The following is a 16,196-nucleotide window of genomic DNA, read 5'->3' on the forward strand; positions in this document are numbered from 1 at the left end:
GTGCCAACATCCTGACTATACTGCAGGAGCCAACCAAGCATGCAGTGGCAGTCCCAGGGCATGATATCTGCCAGCTGTCCCCAGGCATTTACTGTGGGCTTTCAGAGCCAGAGATCACTGCACAGAACTGGGACTCTTGTACCTTCCATGATTTTCTGAAGGTAGATGTTCTCAACCCTCAGTCCACAGACAAGAAATTATACCTGACTCTGATTTACATCTTTGAGCAAGGGACATTGCCAGAACACCCAAATAAGGTTTAAATAATAAGCCAAGGTTTAAAATGCATTTCCTGGGAAGGTGCCTGGGAAGACATACGAAGAGGCTGGGCACTCTTCTCTGAGATAGGTTTCCTATTCTCTGTCCATGAACTTGAACAACTGGCTAAGTCTTTTAGACTGCCATCTCCATGTCTACAACATGATAAGGTCTGGAGGTTTTTAAAAGAATTCTATACATGCTTTCTTTATTGGTTTGCTGGGACTGCCATAATAAAGTTCCACAAATTGGCGGCTTAAACAGAAATTTATTGTCTCATAGTGCTGGAGGCTAGAAGTCTGAGATGGAGGTGTCAGTAGGGTGGTTCCTTCTGAGGACTGTGTGGGAAAATATCCTCCATGCCCTTCTTTTAGCTTCTGGTGGTTTGCTGGCAATCTTGAGCATTCCTTAATTTATAAATGCATCACCCCATCTCTGCCTTCATCTTTACATGGTGTTTTCCCTGTGTCTATATCTGTTCCTTGGTCTAGCTTTCCCCCCTTTTGTAAGAACAGAGTCATATCTGGATCCACACTAATTACCTCATCTTAACTTGATTGTATAAAAAGATTATTACCACACAAAGTCAAACTCACAGGTACTGGGGGTTAGGATCTCAATGTCTCTTGGGGTGCTACAATTCAACTCATACTTCTCAGACCCAAATTCTTGTCCTGGAAGCTATGGAGCTGGCCTTCTCTCTGCAGTCTGCCTGATACTGGTTTTCTCTTGTTTTGCTGTAGGAAGGCAGGAGGACAGATGGAGGCATAGCCTAATGACCTCCTTCCAACTGTGCAATACCAGGCGAGTCATTTTATTTCTCTGAACCTCTATTTCCTCATTTATAAAATGGGAACAATAGGTTTACTGAGAGAAGTCAGTGAGTTAAAGCAAAGAAGTACTCGGTTGACATATGGTAAATGATCAACAAAGGAGAGATATTATTGTCATTTATTCCTACTCAGCAGTGAAGAATCTTCTGACCAATGCAGGAGACACGGGTTTGATCACTGGGTCAGGAAGATCCCTTGGAGAAGGAAATGGCAACCCACTCCAGTATTCTTGTCTGGGAAAATCCCATGGACAGAGGAGCCTGGCAGGCTACAGTTCATGGGTCACAAAAGAGTTGGACACAACTTAGCCACTAAACAACAACAACACCATTTCTATTGAGTCAAGGAAAGGATGGGTTAGCAATTCCTAATCCTGACTACACATTAGCATCATCTCAGGGAATTTTAAAAAACTCTGAGTGCCCAGGCCCCACTAGAGATTCTGACTCAATTGGTCTGGGATGAGATCCAGGCATGATATATTTAGAAGCTCCCTGGTTTATTTTATTATGCAGACAGGATTGAGAACCACAAGAATAAATGAAAGAGTGGAAAACACCAATGGAAAATCTCAACGCAGTTGAAAGTCAGTAGAGGTTGACCTGAAGCTATTTATCCAGATTAGTGGAGCTGCCAGAAACAGCTCTTAGAAAACTTGTGAATGAGGTGACCTAGATTTCAGAGACATGTCTTGCCTTGTAGTCTCCCTGTAGAATGTTATCCAGGCTTCCCTGATGATGGAGCGTCCCCATTGAGAAACCCTAGGCCTTTTCTCCCACAGCAATCTGCCATACACTTGCTCATCCATAAGACCTAAGAGCTGTCCTTCCCCAGTCTCCAGCTCCAGATCTGTTCAAAAATACTCTGTTAAGAATTAATGCCAGATAATAGCTTGATGTGCTACCTTCCCTGGGGATCTCTGCTCAAGAGTGTTCATCAAAGAACTCAAAAAATCCTCCAGGGGATACATTCTGGACATCTCAGGGAAGACTTATGAAGTGGGGATGGCCAAGTTTCTTACACTTCAATAGGGTAGAGCCTCTTGATGAAAGTGAAAGAGGAGAGTGAAAAAGTTGACTTAAAACTCAACATCCAAGCATCTGGTCCCATCACTTCATGGCAAACAGATGGGGAAACAATGGAAACAGTGACAGACTTTATTTTCTTGGACTCCTAAATCACTGCAGATGGTGACTACAGCCAAGAAATTAAAAGATACTTGCTCCCTGGAAGAAAAGCTATGACAAACCTAGACAGCATATTAAAAAGCAGAGACATTACCTTTCTGACAAAGGTCCATCTAGTCAAAGCTATGGTTTTTACGGTAGTCAGGTATGGATGTGAGAGTTGGTCTCTAAAGACAGCTGAGCGCCGAAGAATTGATGCTTTTGAAGTGTGGTGTTGGGGAAGACTCTTGAAGAGTTCCTTGGACTGCAAGGAGATCATACCAGTCAATCCTGAAGGAATCAGTACTGAATATTCATTGGAAGGACTGATGCTGAAGCCAAAACTCCAATACTTTGGCCACCTGATGCAAAGAACTGACTCACTGGAAAAGACCCTGATGCTGGGAAAGACTGAAGGCAGGAGGAGAAAGGGATGACAGAGGATGAGATGGTTGAATGGCATCACCTACTCGATGGACATGAGTTTGAGCAAGCTCCAGGAGTTGGTGATGGACAGGGAAGCCTTGAGTGCTTCAGTCCGTGGGATCGCAAAGAGTCAGACACAACTGAGCAACTGAATTGACTGAGTGGGGAGTGGCCTGCTTGGAAGAAGCATTACTCCAAAGACCCCTGTGTTTGTGAACCAGAGAACTTTTATTTTACTGACTCCTTCTCTTGGTCCATCCTCCACACTGAATCCATTCTATGCCAAAGTGTGGGCTCTAGAAGCTGCAGTTCTGGCAGAGGCAGGAATGAGGTGTTTTGCAGCAAGAGATGGGTTTTGGTTCCCGGGCCCCTTTCACTGAGTGAGGAGGACAGCTGTGAGCAGCCTCTGCCCTCTCTCTAGCGGCTCTATCACCTCATTCTCAGGCCTGGCTTCCCCTGCTGTGGCTTCTGACAGTGCTGCCCTTGTCCTCTTAGCATCACTCATACTCGCCACTCACTGCCTTTAAGTCCCAGGGTCTCTTCTCATGGGGCAGGACAGTGACTTTGTGTTATGTGAGTGAATGAGCACTATTATATAAAATGATGTGGAAATAGAGGCAGTTTTTAACGGCAAAACTGTATGAGTTCTCTTTATTATCACAAAGAGCTTAACAAGACTTCCCTGGTGGTCCAGTGGTTAAGAATCCACAACGAAGAGGACGTGAGTTCAATTGCTGGTTGGGGAACTAAGATCCCACACGATGCAGGGCAACTAAGCTGGTGCCACAACTAGAGAATCCAGCTCACCGCAAGGAAGACCCAGCAGGCCAAGAGAGAAAAAAAAAAAAAAAAAGAGTTAGGAAAGTCCATTTTCTCTTTGGCTGAATTCATTAAAATGTGGCAAGCATCCTAAAGGGAATGATAATATTCTCCAGCCTGATCTACTTGGAGGAGGGTGTTTGGTTGGAATCTTTGCATTTCTTTCATTTTAATCAAGAATGTGTCAGAAGGAAGAGGAGCCAGAGACAATTTTCTTTTAATATGAAGCAGGCTGTCGAATCTTCATCCGGCCAGAAGCGACTTCATCCACTTTGATCTGACTCTGTCTTTTGGAAACTCCAGGGAAAAGGAAATGAAACCTAGGATGGAGAGATGCTTTTGCTAAACCCAGAGACTCTGAACCTGAATCCAGTTCAGTGTTCTGGAGTCACCCAACTGCCTTGTGCTGCCGGAGCCAGAACGGGAAATGAGTTCCTTTAAGTGGGGGAAATATGAACTGTATAATGAGAGCGCATAGCTCTCTCGATGGCCCTGAACACGTTCCCACTGCCATTTCAGACGGAACTGATGCAGTTAAGCCCGAATTTCCTGGCAAGCCCGGGAGGAGTTTTTTTCCAAAAGGCATCTTAGACCGCAAGGGCGCAGCCTTTCCATGTCTAATCGCAAAAGCAAACCGCGGGACACATGGTGCCTGTTTCCAGCTGGTTGTGTATGTTCCCTTCACACTTTCACAAAAAAACGTGCCAAGGTGTGACATTTACGAACCCCACCAACTGGGAGCTGTGCACACGAGTCGTTTTGCCTGTGGTGTGGGCAAGTGATGAATGGGGCCTCTTCTGCCCGCGGAGGAGGACCGCTCGCCCTCTGGCTTGCCTGCTGCCTTATTTATTACACACCGAGCTATAAAAACCGCGCGGCCGGAGGCAGCTCTGATCTCCAGCCGCTGGCGCTTGCCCGAGGAGACCACGGCGCCCAGAGCCCCAGCCGTCTTCCCCGGGAGGCTCTGTGGCTCTGTTGAGAACCATGCTGGGAAGGCAGCTCGTCTGTTGGCACCTTCTGGCTTTGCTTTTCCTCCCTTTTTGCCTGTGTCAAGATGAATACATGGAGGTGAGCGGAAGAGCTAATAAAGTGGTGGCGCGAATAGTGCAAAGCCATCAGCAGACTGGCCGTAGCGGCTCCAGAAGGGAGAAAGTGAGAGAGCGGAGCCATCCTAGAACTGGGACTGTGGATAATAACACTTCTACAGACCTAAAATCCCTGAGGCCGGATGAGCTACCGCCCCCCGAGGTAGATGACCTAGCCCAGATCACCCCATTCTGGGGCCAGGTACTCGGAATTCTCTTTTAAGGGTTACTGTCAAAGCTTCATGAGATGTGTTGTCTTTGCTCTTTTTTTCTGTTTTCCAGCTGTGATTCCCGGGAGCAGTGCTTCTCAGAAGCTGGCTGAGCTGCTCGCGGGTCTGTCTCTCTGGGTCGCTGTGGGATGCTAGGGGCGCTGGCAGTGTGCGTTAGACTTTCAGCAGAGGTAGCACTGATGTACGTAGATAAAGAGAAGCCACAGACGCCCCATCAGAAACGGGAGGGGAGCGTCAGCCCCGCTCTGCTGTGATTTTGTTTCTTTCTTGCTCTGTTGGTGTGGAAAGGAGGAGGAGAGCTGACCTTTGCCGATAGACGGGTTGCTGGAGATAATCATTTACAGATCATAAATTGGATTGTCTTCATTCTTCCTGGCAGAGAGAAGCTGCCCTTTGAGTTTTTCATTTGATTTGCGAGTGTACTGTGACATTTCATGCCGGGCTTGATTATTTGATTTAACAGCACTCTAGGTTACTAAGTCTCTACCTTCACTTTGTTTTAAAAAGGACCAAAGAGTTAAAACAAAAACATATATCTGTATTTAAAATGCAGACTTCATGCTATTGTATGACTGAGTGCCTGATAATCAGAGGATTTGTGTAAAATGATGAGTATAAGCTCAGCATCTAAGGAGACATCTTTAACTCTTTCAGGGTGGTGTGGGAGTGAGTTAATGTTTCAGTGTAGTGAATGGCAAATTGATGAAACTCAATTTCATTGAAAACATTAAGAACAGGAAGAAACAGGTTTTTGAATGTCTATTATTTTTTATTTAAAAATTTAATTGAGGTATATATAACATGATATTAGTCTCAGGTGTGCAACATAAGGAAGAAGCAGATTTTGATTTGCTTTCCAGGAATCACCATGATGAAATCAGATGAGGGGGCAAGGAGAGTTACTCTGAATTATATGATTTTTGAACAGATAAATTTTACTATAAGAATTGACTGCTTCTGGTAGCTCAGCTGGTAAAGAACCTGCCTGAAATGTGTGAGACCCCAGTTCGATTCCTGGGTTGGGAAGATCCCCTGGAGAAGGGAATGGCAACCCACTCCAGTTTTCTGGCCAGGAGAATCCCATGGACAGAGGAGTCTGGTGGGCAGAGTGGGACATGACTGAAGCGACTGAGCATGCGCACACACGTGCATTGGATAGGCCCCGAAAACGCCCATGCAGTTGAAATCTAAACCTCTCCAACCACAAACTGAACGTGTGGGTTGAGACCGGTAGAGTGATCACACCAAGATTACAAGCAGAAGCAGTTGTGGATCTGAGACAAACCTGGGACTTCTAACTTGACCACAGATGTAGTTGTGCAAACCGTTCTGTGGGGCCTGGTTGAACTGGTGGAGCTGCAGGAGAAAAGATAACCTCTAAAGACAATCCTGTTTATTTATTTATTTATTTTTTGGCCATGCTGTGTGGCAAGTGAGATCTTAGTTCCTCAACCAAGGATGAATCCGTGTCCCCTCAGTGGAAGTGAAGCCCTAACCACTGGACCACCAGGGAAGTCCCCAGTCACTTTTAGAGATTTTTTTTTTTGAAAGCCACTTTTAGAGATTGTCCTTTCATCTGACAGCCTTTTTGTTGAAGAGTGATTAATACTGATTTGTGTTTATCAGTGGTGAAGATATCTGTGCTTTTGTCCAAGCCTTGATCTGCATTTTCCACTTCAGTAAATGGGCTCTCTGCTGGATCCTTCTTGGCCATGGCTGTGTGAGCCCCCAGAGGCAGCAGAAGGCAGATGTGGGCTGTCATGGGTTATTATTTTTTGGCACCCGTCAGGCCACTGAAATTCAAATTACATTTCTGTTCCATGCTACCTGCTAGTGGCCTAGGCATCTAGCATATTAAAATCAGATGAGGTGGGTAAGAAGCCACTTCAGGGTTTCCTTTTTTTTTTTTCTTTTTTTTCTTTGAAGGAGGGTGCTTTTAAACTCCCTTGGATTCCTGCAGTATTTCCAAATCAGCCTCCAACAGGAGTTACTGTGGAGATTTAACCACTGATACTCTAGAAGTTTTAGTACAATTCTCTGCCCATGGATATGGAGCCCCACGTTGAATTTAGGATTTTTCTGTGTGCTTCCTTCTTTCCTCACTCCCCCCACTCCCTGCCTCTTCTCTTAATCCTCATTCACTCTTTTACCAATCTTTTTTTTTTTTTTTTTCCCTCCACCAATCTTTTCCCTGTGCTTCTCCTGTGAGTCACATTTTAGGATGGGGATAGATACACTCAAACTTCTATTGCTGAACAGTTCTGAAGGGCTCTTGTGGGGATAAATTAACAGATAATTCAATACCATGTGATAAAGTTCACACACAAAAGACTTTTGGGAGGAAAGGGTCAGAATGGTGGTGGCTGTTGAGTTGGATCTCAAAGGATGAGACAAAAAGGATGGTTATTCATAGAAAAGATAAAATAAATTTGTGTGACAGCAAGAGCCTTGAGAGCCTGGAGGAGTGGGTGGTGGCATGCCTGGGCTGTGGGAGGAAGACACCCATGACTTTAGTGCCATTTGACGGATTCTGTTGACCGGTTAAGAAGCTTAGAGCTTATTTTGCAGGCAGAAGTTTCGTTCATGCATAGCAGGGCAGTGAAGCCAGGTTTGTGTTCTTAAAAGAGCACTCTGGCCATAGGGTTTGTGTAGAGATGCGTAGAGGTGGGTGACCACTCTCCCAGGGAGACCTGCACTCCCCTTTTCCTGGCATTTTCTTCTCTGCAGCTCTTTACCATCTCTGCCTTTATCAACCTTCCCTGCTCTTCCTGGGCACCTGTCTCTCCCTCCTCCACTTCCCTTCACTTTCTTTCTCTTCACTTTTCCCTTTCCACAGAAGGAGCTGTGGACCCTCTTTCCTGAAGTCATTTCCCAATAGTAGAGCTTCATTCTCGGTAGCTGTCCCTAGGCCTCCATCTACAGAATAGATGGAACTTGTCTTAGGGACCTTCTTCCTCCCATACCACACATTTGCATGAACTTTGTGCTCAAATTTGACCTAATTTTGGGAAAAGAGTTGATAGCAAGGTGATATACAGAATTACCTAGTTTGTGAATCTCCCTTACCTGGGAGAAAACTTCTCAACACATCCTGTCCAACTTGTTCTAAGGCTCACAGACATTGTTCCATTTGATTGATTTTTGAAAGACCAGGCCAGAGGGAGGACCATGTTGTGAAATGTTACAAGAGGGTTCTTAGGAGGGGGCCCACATAGTGACCAGAAATCTCTCCCTGTTGGTGGCAGCTCCATGTTCTCAACTTCCCTGATGGCTCAGTGGTAAAGAATCTGCCTAGCAATGCAGGAGATGCAGGAGACGTGGATTCAATACATGGGTCGGGAAGAGCCCCTTGAGAAATGGCAACCCACTCCAGTGTTCTTGCCTGGGAAATCCCATAGACAGAGGAGCCTGGCGGGCTACAGTCCATGGAGTCGTAAGAGAGTCAGACACAGCTTAGTGACTAAACAACAACTGGGCTCTCGAAGTGCTTGGGCGTGCACCTCATCTCTTGGAGCTAATTTCCTGTGCCCAGACGCTAGACCTCAAAACAAAAGCTTTCTAAGTCACCATCTGAGGCTTTGGGAAAGACTTCAGTATCATTGTTTGCATTATAGAGCTGGAAGGAAATTTCATGACCATTTTTACCCTGTCCTCTAATTTAGTGGAGAAGGAAAATGTCTGGGAGAAAATGACTTCATAAAAGTCACACAGACCTGTAATGGGAGTTCTGGTTCCAGTCCAGTTCTCTTTCTGACATTCTTAGTTGTCTCAGTTTTTCAATTCTATTTTTAAATAAATGGTTCCACTTCAGGATTTTCCCTCATCCCCACCCGTCTCTTTCCCTTAAATTCATTATTGGCAGAGCTTAGAATTTCTTGGAGCTTAAAAATCTGTATTTCATATTAGCAAAATCGTACCAGGAAATTACAGAATACTTACTCCTCAGATTTCATCTTTGGATTAGAAGGTGGGGCAGTGCGGTGGTGTCTGACTTCCCAAGTGTCTGAAATCCCTTGTCTCCAACCAATTGCTTTGGCTAATTTTCTTTTCCTCCACCAGTTTTGTAAAAGGTTTTCATAGACTCCCATACCTGTCTGGGATTGGATCTGAGGGACTGAAGACTAGACCAGGAGATTGGTCCAAATCCTAGCTCCTGAAACCTTGAGTTTGGGCTCTGAGCTGTTGCAGGACTACAGATGAGGCATTTGTTTCTTAATATTTTAGCTAGGTGGGAACCTGTTTAAAAAAAAAAAAAAAAAAAAAAACTAAGGGTCAGGGAAAGTATTCTAGCTTGTTTTTTGTTTTGTTTATGCAAATTTAATTTTTAAAAATAATTTTTATCAGAGTATAGTTGATTTGCAATATTGTGTTAGTTTCAGGTGTATGGCAAAGTAAATCAGTTATACATACACATATACATGGGGCTTTCCAGTCGGTGATAATGGTAAAGAACCTGCCTACTAATACAAGAGACATTTGAGACTCTGGTTCAGTCCCTGGGTTGGGAAGGTGCCCTGGAGGATGAAATGGCAACCCACTCCAGTATTCTTGCCTGGAGAATCCAATGGACAGAGGAACCTGGAGGGCTCGTAGGATTGCAAGGAGTAGGCCATGACTGAAGCAACTTAGCACACACACACTCTTTCTTAAAAATGTATTTGTTTATTTATTTTATTTTTGGCTCCACAGCTCTCTTCATTGCTGTGCACAGGCTTTATCTTGTTGCTGTGAGCGGGGACTACTCCCTAGTTGTGGTGTTTGGGCTTCTCGTTGTGGTGGTTTCTCTTGTTGCAGAGCATCAGCTCTAGGGCACATGGGCTCAGTATTGTGGCACACAACTTAGTGGCCCCACAGCACAAGGAATCTTCCCTGACCAGGGATCAAACCAGTCTCCTGCATTGGCAGGCAGATTCTTAACCACTGGACCACAAGGGATGTTCTATCCATTCTTTTTTAGATTCTTCTCCCATATAGTCCATTACAGAGTATTGAGTAGAATTTGCTGTGCTGTAAAAATCTAGAGGTGCAACAATGTGAAGCACTAATCCATTGTTCTGCTTGGATTTCTAATGACAGAGAAAACTTGAGTTTTAAATGACTTCTTCCTCCCTCCTTTTCTCCATTTCTCTCTCTCCCTTCCTTCCTCTCTCACCCCATCCCTTCCTTTTAAAAAATGAATCCCTTAGCAACAATATGCTATTTTCAAAAAACCTTTGATTTTTAATTGGTGTCAAGGAACGTTTTCACAAGTCTTTTGTATGCTACCTATAATTATAAGTTGCCCATTTAGAAGAGACTCGAAATTTTATGAGTGACTCTAACTCTTCTGTCATTCAACTTCTGTCAAATCTCTACCTCCTTGACAGTAAGCCCAAATTTTAGACATTTATCATTGAATAAGTAAGTGTTGAGCTCAGAGTCATATTTGAATACATTTAATATTCATTAAGCAAGGCTTCAACAGTACATGAACTGAGAACTTTTAGATGTTCAAGCTGGATTTAGAAAAGGCAGAGGAACCAGAGATCAAGTTGCCAGCATCTGTTGGATCATAGAAAAAGCAAGAGAGTTCCAGAAAAACATATACTTATGCTTCATTGCCTACACCAAAGCCTTTGACTATGCTGATCACAGGAAACTGTGGAAAATTCTTCAAGAGATGGGTATATCAGACCACCTTACCTGCCTCCTGAGAAATCTGTATGCATAAGCAACAGTTAGAACTGGACATGGAACAACAGACTGGTTCCAAATCAGGAGAGGAGTATGTCAAGGCTGTATATTGTCACCCTGATTATTTAATTTATATGCAGAGTACATCATGTGAAATACCAGGCTGGATGAAGCACAAGCTGGAATCAAGATTGCCGGGAGAAATATCAATAACCTCAGATATGCAGATGACACCACCCTTATGGCAGAAAGTGAAGAAGAACCAAAGAGCCTCTTGATCAAAGTGAAAGAGGGGAGTGAAAAAGCTGGCTTAAAACTCAGGATGGGGAATACATGTAAATCCATGGCTGATTCATGTCAATGTATGACAAAAACCACTACAGTATTGTAAAGTAATTAGCCTCCAACTAATAAAAATAAATGAAAAAAAAAAACCTCAACATTCAGAAAACTAAAATCATGGCATCCGGTCCCATCACTTCAAGGCAAATAGAAATGGGGAAACAATGGAAACAGTGACAGACTTTATCATTTTGGGCTCCAAAATAACTGCAGATGGTGACTGCAGCCATGAAATTTAAAAATGCTTGCTCCTTGGAAGAAAAGCTATGACAAACCTAGACAGCAAATTAAAGAGCAGAGATATTACTTTGCCAACAAAGGTCCATCCAGTCAAAGCTGTGGTTTTTCCAGTAGTCATGTATGGATGTGAGAGTTGGACCATAAAGAAAGCTGAGCACCAAAAAATTGATTCTTTTGAACTATGGTGTTGGAGAAGACCCTTGAGAGTCCCTTGGACTGCAAGGAGATCCAACCAGTCAATCCTAAGGAAAATCAACCCTGCATATTCATTGGAAGGACTGATGCTGAAGCTCCAATACTTTGGCCACCTGATTCGAATAACTGACTCATGGAAAAGACCCTGATGCTGGGAAAGATTGAAGGCAGGAAGCGAAGGGGATGACAGAGGATGAGATGGTTGAATGGCATCACTGACTCAATGGACATTCAATCTTGATTCAAACAATGCAATAATCACTTAAATTTTCAAGTGGAATATGAAACACACCCGCATATTAAAGGCAGAAGTTTAAACAACTGAAATTGTTTCAAGTTGTGAATAACTAATAAGAACTTTTTGGATTCATGAATCTTAATTTTCTAAGGCAATTTATGTGTGCCTTGACTGTTGGAAAAACTAGAGTTGCAATTTAGAATTTCTAAGAACTTTCAACGCAGTAGTATCATGAATATACATGGTCTTAATTACTGTATTTGATGCTGGTAATTTTATCATTTGTGGGTCATCTACTCAGTCTAGCTATGTCTGAGACTATAGACAGTTGGAAAAGCAAAGGAATGTTTCCAAGTCTACTTCTGAAGGAGATTTCTCTTTTCCCATAGCTTCCAGAACATACTTTCTAGAAACACTGCCCTGATCCTCCACTCCCACTCCCACTTTCCAAGGAGCCTGTTCTTCTACCCACTCTATTGTTTCCTTTGCCTTCTGATCATCAACTCGCCTGAGTTATTCCCTGACTCCTTTGCCATTGACATACCCACCCCACACCTTCTTTTCTGATGTTGTTGTGGGTTGTTTGGAATTAAACTTACCTAGGGACCAAAGCCAGAGGAAATTCAAAAGTTCTAATTACTCACATGTACCTTTCTTTGAAGTTTCTCTTTGTGTCTTTTTTTTTAGTCTCCACAAACTGGAGGACTGCCCCCAGACTGCAGCAAGTGTTGCCATGGAGACTACAGCTTCCGAGGCTACCAAGGCCCCCCTGGACCTCCCGGTCCCCCTGGCATTCCAGGTAAGGATGAGAGAGATGCGTTATTTCCAGTCTACTTGCAGGCCATACCAAGTCAGGAGCCAGGTGTGAATCTCAGTGATTTGGGATCACTTGTGTATGATCCAGAGCTCGCGCATGGAAAATACAAGAGAGTTGGGTAGGCCACTGAGCTTATTGAATTCATGAGGTAGAAGTCTATAAGATATAGTATTTATTATCCATACCACTCGCAGAATCCCACAGGCATTAGGCATACTGGGACCCCAGCCTACAGGCTAGGAGGCCCTTCATCAGCATGGAGTGTGGAATCACTGGAGCTTAACAGGTTCATACTTTTGTTTCAGTGTTTCTGCCAATGTATGCTCCATAGGGCACTCTAGATCTAGCCTTCCGGGGATTTGGGAAGTGAGAGTGCGGAGGAGAGATTGCTGATTTGGGTTATAGTCGTCTTCACAGTCCCTTTCACTGAATGATACATCCTTCTGTCTGATTCTAGGTCTAGCTGAGTTTGTCTTCCCCAACCTCCAGGTGCGCCATGCTCAGCTGTCTCTCAGTTGACCTTTGTGCTTCTTTTGGACTCATGGGAACATTTTTGGGCTCCAGCACCATATGGTGGCATGGGGTGTGCTGTTGAGCTCCACTGGGTCCCTCTAGAGCCACCCCTCAGCCATCTCTACTCTACGTGAGTGGTACCCCAGGCATGGATCATTTGGGGAACTCACTAACCTCCTGGTTAGGCAAGGAGATGGCAGCCAGGTCCCCTCTGTCCATGACGTCCAAATCTGAGGGCCTATCTGACTCTATTGTCTCCAGGTCAATTCCTGGGAGTAAAACTTTTTCTCAAGGTTTGGCAAAAGTCCTCTTACTTCTCTTACTCCCACTGATGTTAGTAGTTAAAAACCAATGAGACTTAGTTTTTCTTAATACCTTTGAGAGGCTTCTCAAACAAAACCAAATACAGAATGAGCAAGTGCTCTGTTAGACTTTATGATTAGTAGCTTGGAACCTATGTCAGTGACCATCACTGGCAGCAGGCAGCAGGTGCAGTGATTAGGGGTAGGGAATATTCAGACCCTCCTAAAATCTTCTTAGGTCTACACTCTTCTGAGGCCACAGGATGGACTGGCTTTGACTACATGTTTCCCATCAGGAAGAGTTTTGTCATCAGCACTTTAACCTGCAAATACAGTCAAAGTTCATCAGTATGGAAGAATTGCAAGCTTGTTAGGAAACCTGACCAAAGGTGGCACACAAAATAAATGGCAGAAGGGCCTGGAATTCAACAGTGCAAAAAGAAAGGGAGAGGTGTAGAAATTCTCTGAGTAAAGAGTTGAAATCATTATCCAAATCTTGCTTTCAAGATTATTGTTGCTGGCGGCGCGCGGGCTGAGCAAAAAAAAAAAAGATTATTGTTATAATTTTTACCAATGATTTTACTTTTCCTTCAGTTATAAAAGTGGTACATGTTCTTGTAGAAATTTTTTAAAATGTAGAAAATTATATAGGATGATACAAAAATCACTTGTGTTCCATCCACTTAGAAAAGAGATTGCTATTGTTTTGTCACTAAGTCGTGTACAACTCTTTGCGACCCCATGGACTGTAGCCCTCCAGGCTCCTCTGTCCATGGGATTTCCCAGGCAAAAAAACGAACCACTGTAAAATATTTTTATGTAATTTGTTATAATCTTTTCCCTCTTTGGATAAAGCATATATGTATGTGTATATATATATATATATGTATTTTTATATATACACACACACACACACATATACATATATACATGTATATATAATATACATACATACACATAGTATCATACGAACCCTATTGATTCTTAGCCTCTTTTATCTAAAACATATGTTACTAAATATTTTTCTTCATCATTTTTTTTTTGTGACTATATAACATTATTTACTGGGATATATATATACCATTTTAAGACAATTCTGTCTACAAATCCTTTATTATTATTATTATCTTGGCTGTGCCATGCAGCTTGCAGGATTATAGTTCCCTGATCAGGGATAGAACTCATGCCCCCTGCAGTGAAAATACAGAGTTTTAACCACTAGAGCTCCAGGGAATTCCCTGCCATTTAAAAATTTTACCCTTTCAGTACTGATGGACATTTAGGTAGCTTCTAATCTTTGCTATTATAAAGGATCCTTTGATAATCAGTCTTCTATGCAACTATTCTTCCAAGTCTTGCTTTATAGGAACAATAGGCTTTAGAATCTGGAGACTTAAGAGTATCTAAGTCTGTTTTCATTGTTCCATTTAAGAGAGATCCTATTCCATGATGACCTCATGGCTGTGTTTAGGCTTGTTTCAAATGGTCCCCTTATGCCTTTGAATCGTATTTTTGAAGAAAGGATCTATGTTTCTATAGAAATAGACAGTGAGTATGAGTGACTAGGCTTTCTCATGTGATGATGTCTGGTTGTTTAAGGAAACCATGGGAACAATGGCAATAATGGAGCCACTGGCCACGAAGGGGCCAAAGGTGAGAAAGGAGACAAAGGTGACCTGGGACCACGAGGGGAGCGTGGGCAGCATGGCCCCAAAGGAGAGAAGGGCTACCCGGGGATTCCACCAGAACTGCAGGTAAACCATCTTGGCACGTCTCCAGATGACCCTTAGGGTCCAGGAGTCAGAAGGCATGAGTGTTTTTTCATCCTCAGTGTTGAGTAAACAAACCCTGTCTCAATTTGTTTGTCTCAATTTTTTTCATCATGGGATATTTGCCTAAGACCAATGCTGTCAAAGTGTTTTGAAATCATTCTTAGGGAGAAGAGAAATGTATGAAGGGTGAAATTCAGCACCCTCTTTAGACCAAATACAGAGTAACCCTGAACATCAGCTAATTTCCATTTTCCAAATGAAAAGGTATGTGCAATAAAAAGATTTTTGGCAACTTGAATATATAAACTTTTAGATGCATGAAATATTATTAGACATTTGACCATCCCACTTATTTATCAATTCTGTTGCATTTGCGTGTTTAGGTCACACAGATAGACATTAATGTACAAATACTGCTTTCTATCAAATCAGTTTTTGTGGCATTAATTTTTATTTAAATTTTCTCATCAGTATCTTCTTTAACACTAAAGACATTCTGAGCCATTTACCTACAGATTTCCAGACCAGACCATATTCACTTCAGCTTAAAGTTTTAAAAATTCATTTATGAGGCTATCATTGGACATTTTAATCTCAAGCCCAACTACCCATTTATCTGTTATTTCTCTTTTAAGTGATCTTCCAAAATGCTTGTTGTCAGTAACACTTAAAACTTGCAAATGTGAGGTTAGGTCACACCAAGAAAATTACTAAGTCTGAGTTGTTTATTTATTTATTTGGTTAATATTTTAAAAATGGATTCTTCCAAGAAACACCTATCAACATTGAAAACTAGCATTTTATATTGCTTGTTTCTGGCTGAAATGTCTTCCTGAAATAATAACTTGTGATTAAAATTAAGTAATTGAGAGAATATACTGATGAAATAAAATTTATATTTTAAAGCAAGTCAAGGAAAGTTTATACATAATATTTTCTCTGCCCATTTGGGCCTCCTCTCTCCCCTTTACTGTGCATTGTACATCTGCATTATGCATTAACCAGACTGCGCCACTGGCAGAAATACCTATTTGACCATAAAACTCAATTTCTCTTCTTTTGACAGCAGACATGTAACTCCTTAGAAGATACTACTACTTATTTACAACCTTATTAATGTTACTAGCTATATTACTTGTATTCCACCTATTTTACAAGATTATTGTTTCTTGCATTACCAGTGTGTGACTGAGTCTCTGATAAAAATAGTGATGACTAGGGAACTTGAAACAATTAACCAAATAAACAGTTCTGTAAGATCAATGACTGTCATAGATACGGGAAGAA

General features: G+C 42.5%; 1 protein-coding gene across 4 annotated transcripts in view; it reads left to right on the forward strand.

Moving 5' to 3' along the window:
• The first annotated feature begins 4,420 nt into the window (after positions 1-4,420).
• Positions 4,421-16,196, forward strand: part of C1QTNF3 (C1q and TNF related 3) — a 30,833-nt gene continuing 19,057 nt past the window's right edge. The window contains exons 1-3 of one of the 4 annotated variants that reach the window (XM_061129259.1): positions 4,421-4,570; positions 12,193-12,304; positions 14,737-14,891. In XM_061129259.1, coding sequence (XP_060985242.1) covers positions 4,487-4,570; positions 12,193-12,304; positions 14,737-14,891 — 351 coding nt within the window. In that variant the 5' untranslated portion in view covers positions 4,421-4,486. Of the gene's footprint in view, positions 4,790-11,753; positions 11,775-12,192; positions 12,305-14,736; positions 14,892-16,196 lie in introns of those variants that run through there. The other 3 variants (XM_061129257.1, XM_061129258.1, XM_061129260.1) reach the window with 3 other exon arrangements.

Source organism: Dama dama, chromosome 25, assembly GCF_033118175.1.
Source record: "Dama dama isolate Ldn47 chromosome 25, ASM3311817v1, whole genome shotgun sequence".
NCBI classification, from domain to species: Eukaryota; Metazoa; Chordata; class Mammalia; order Artiodactyla; family Cervidae; genus Dama; species Dama dama.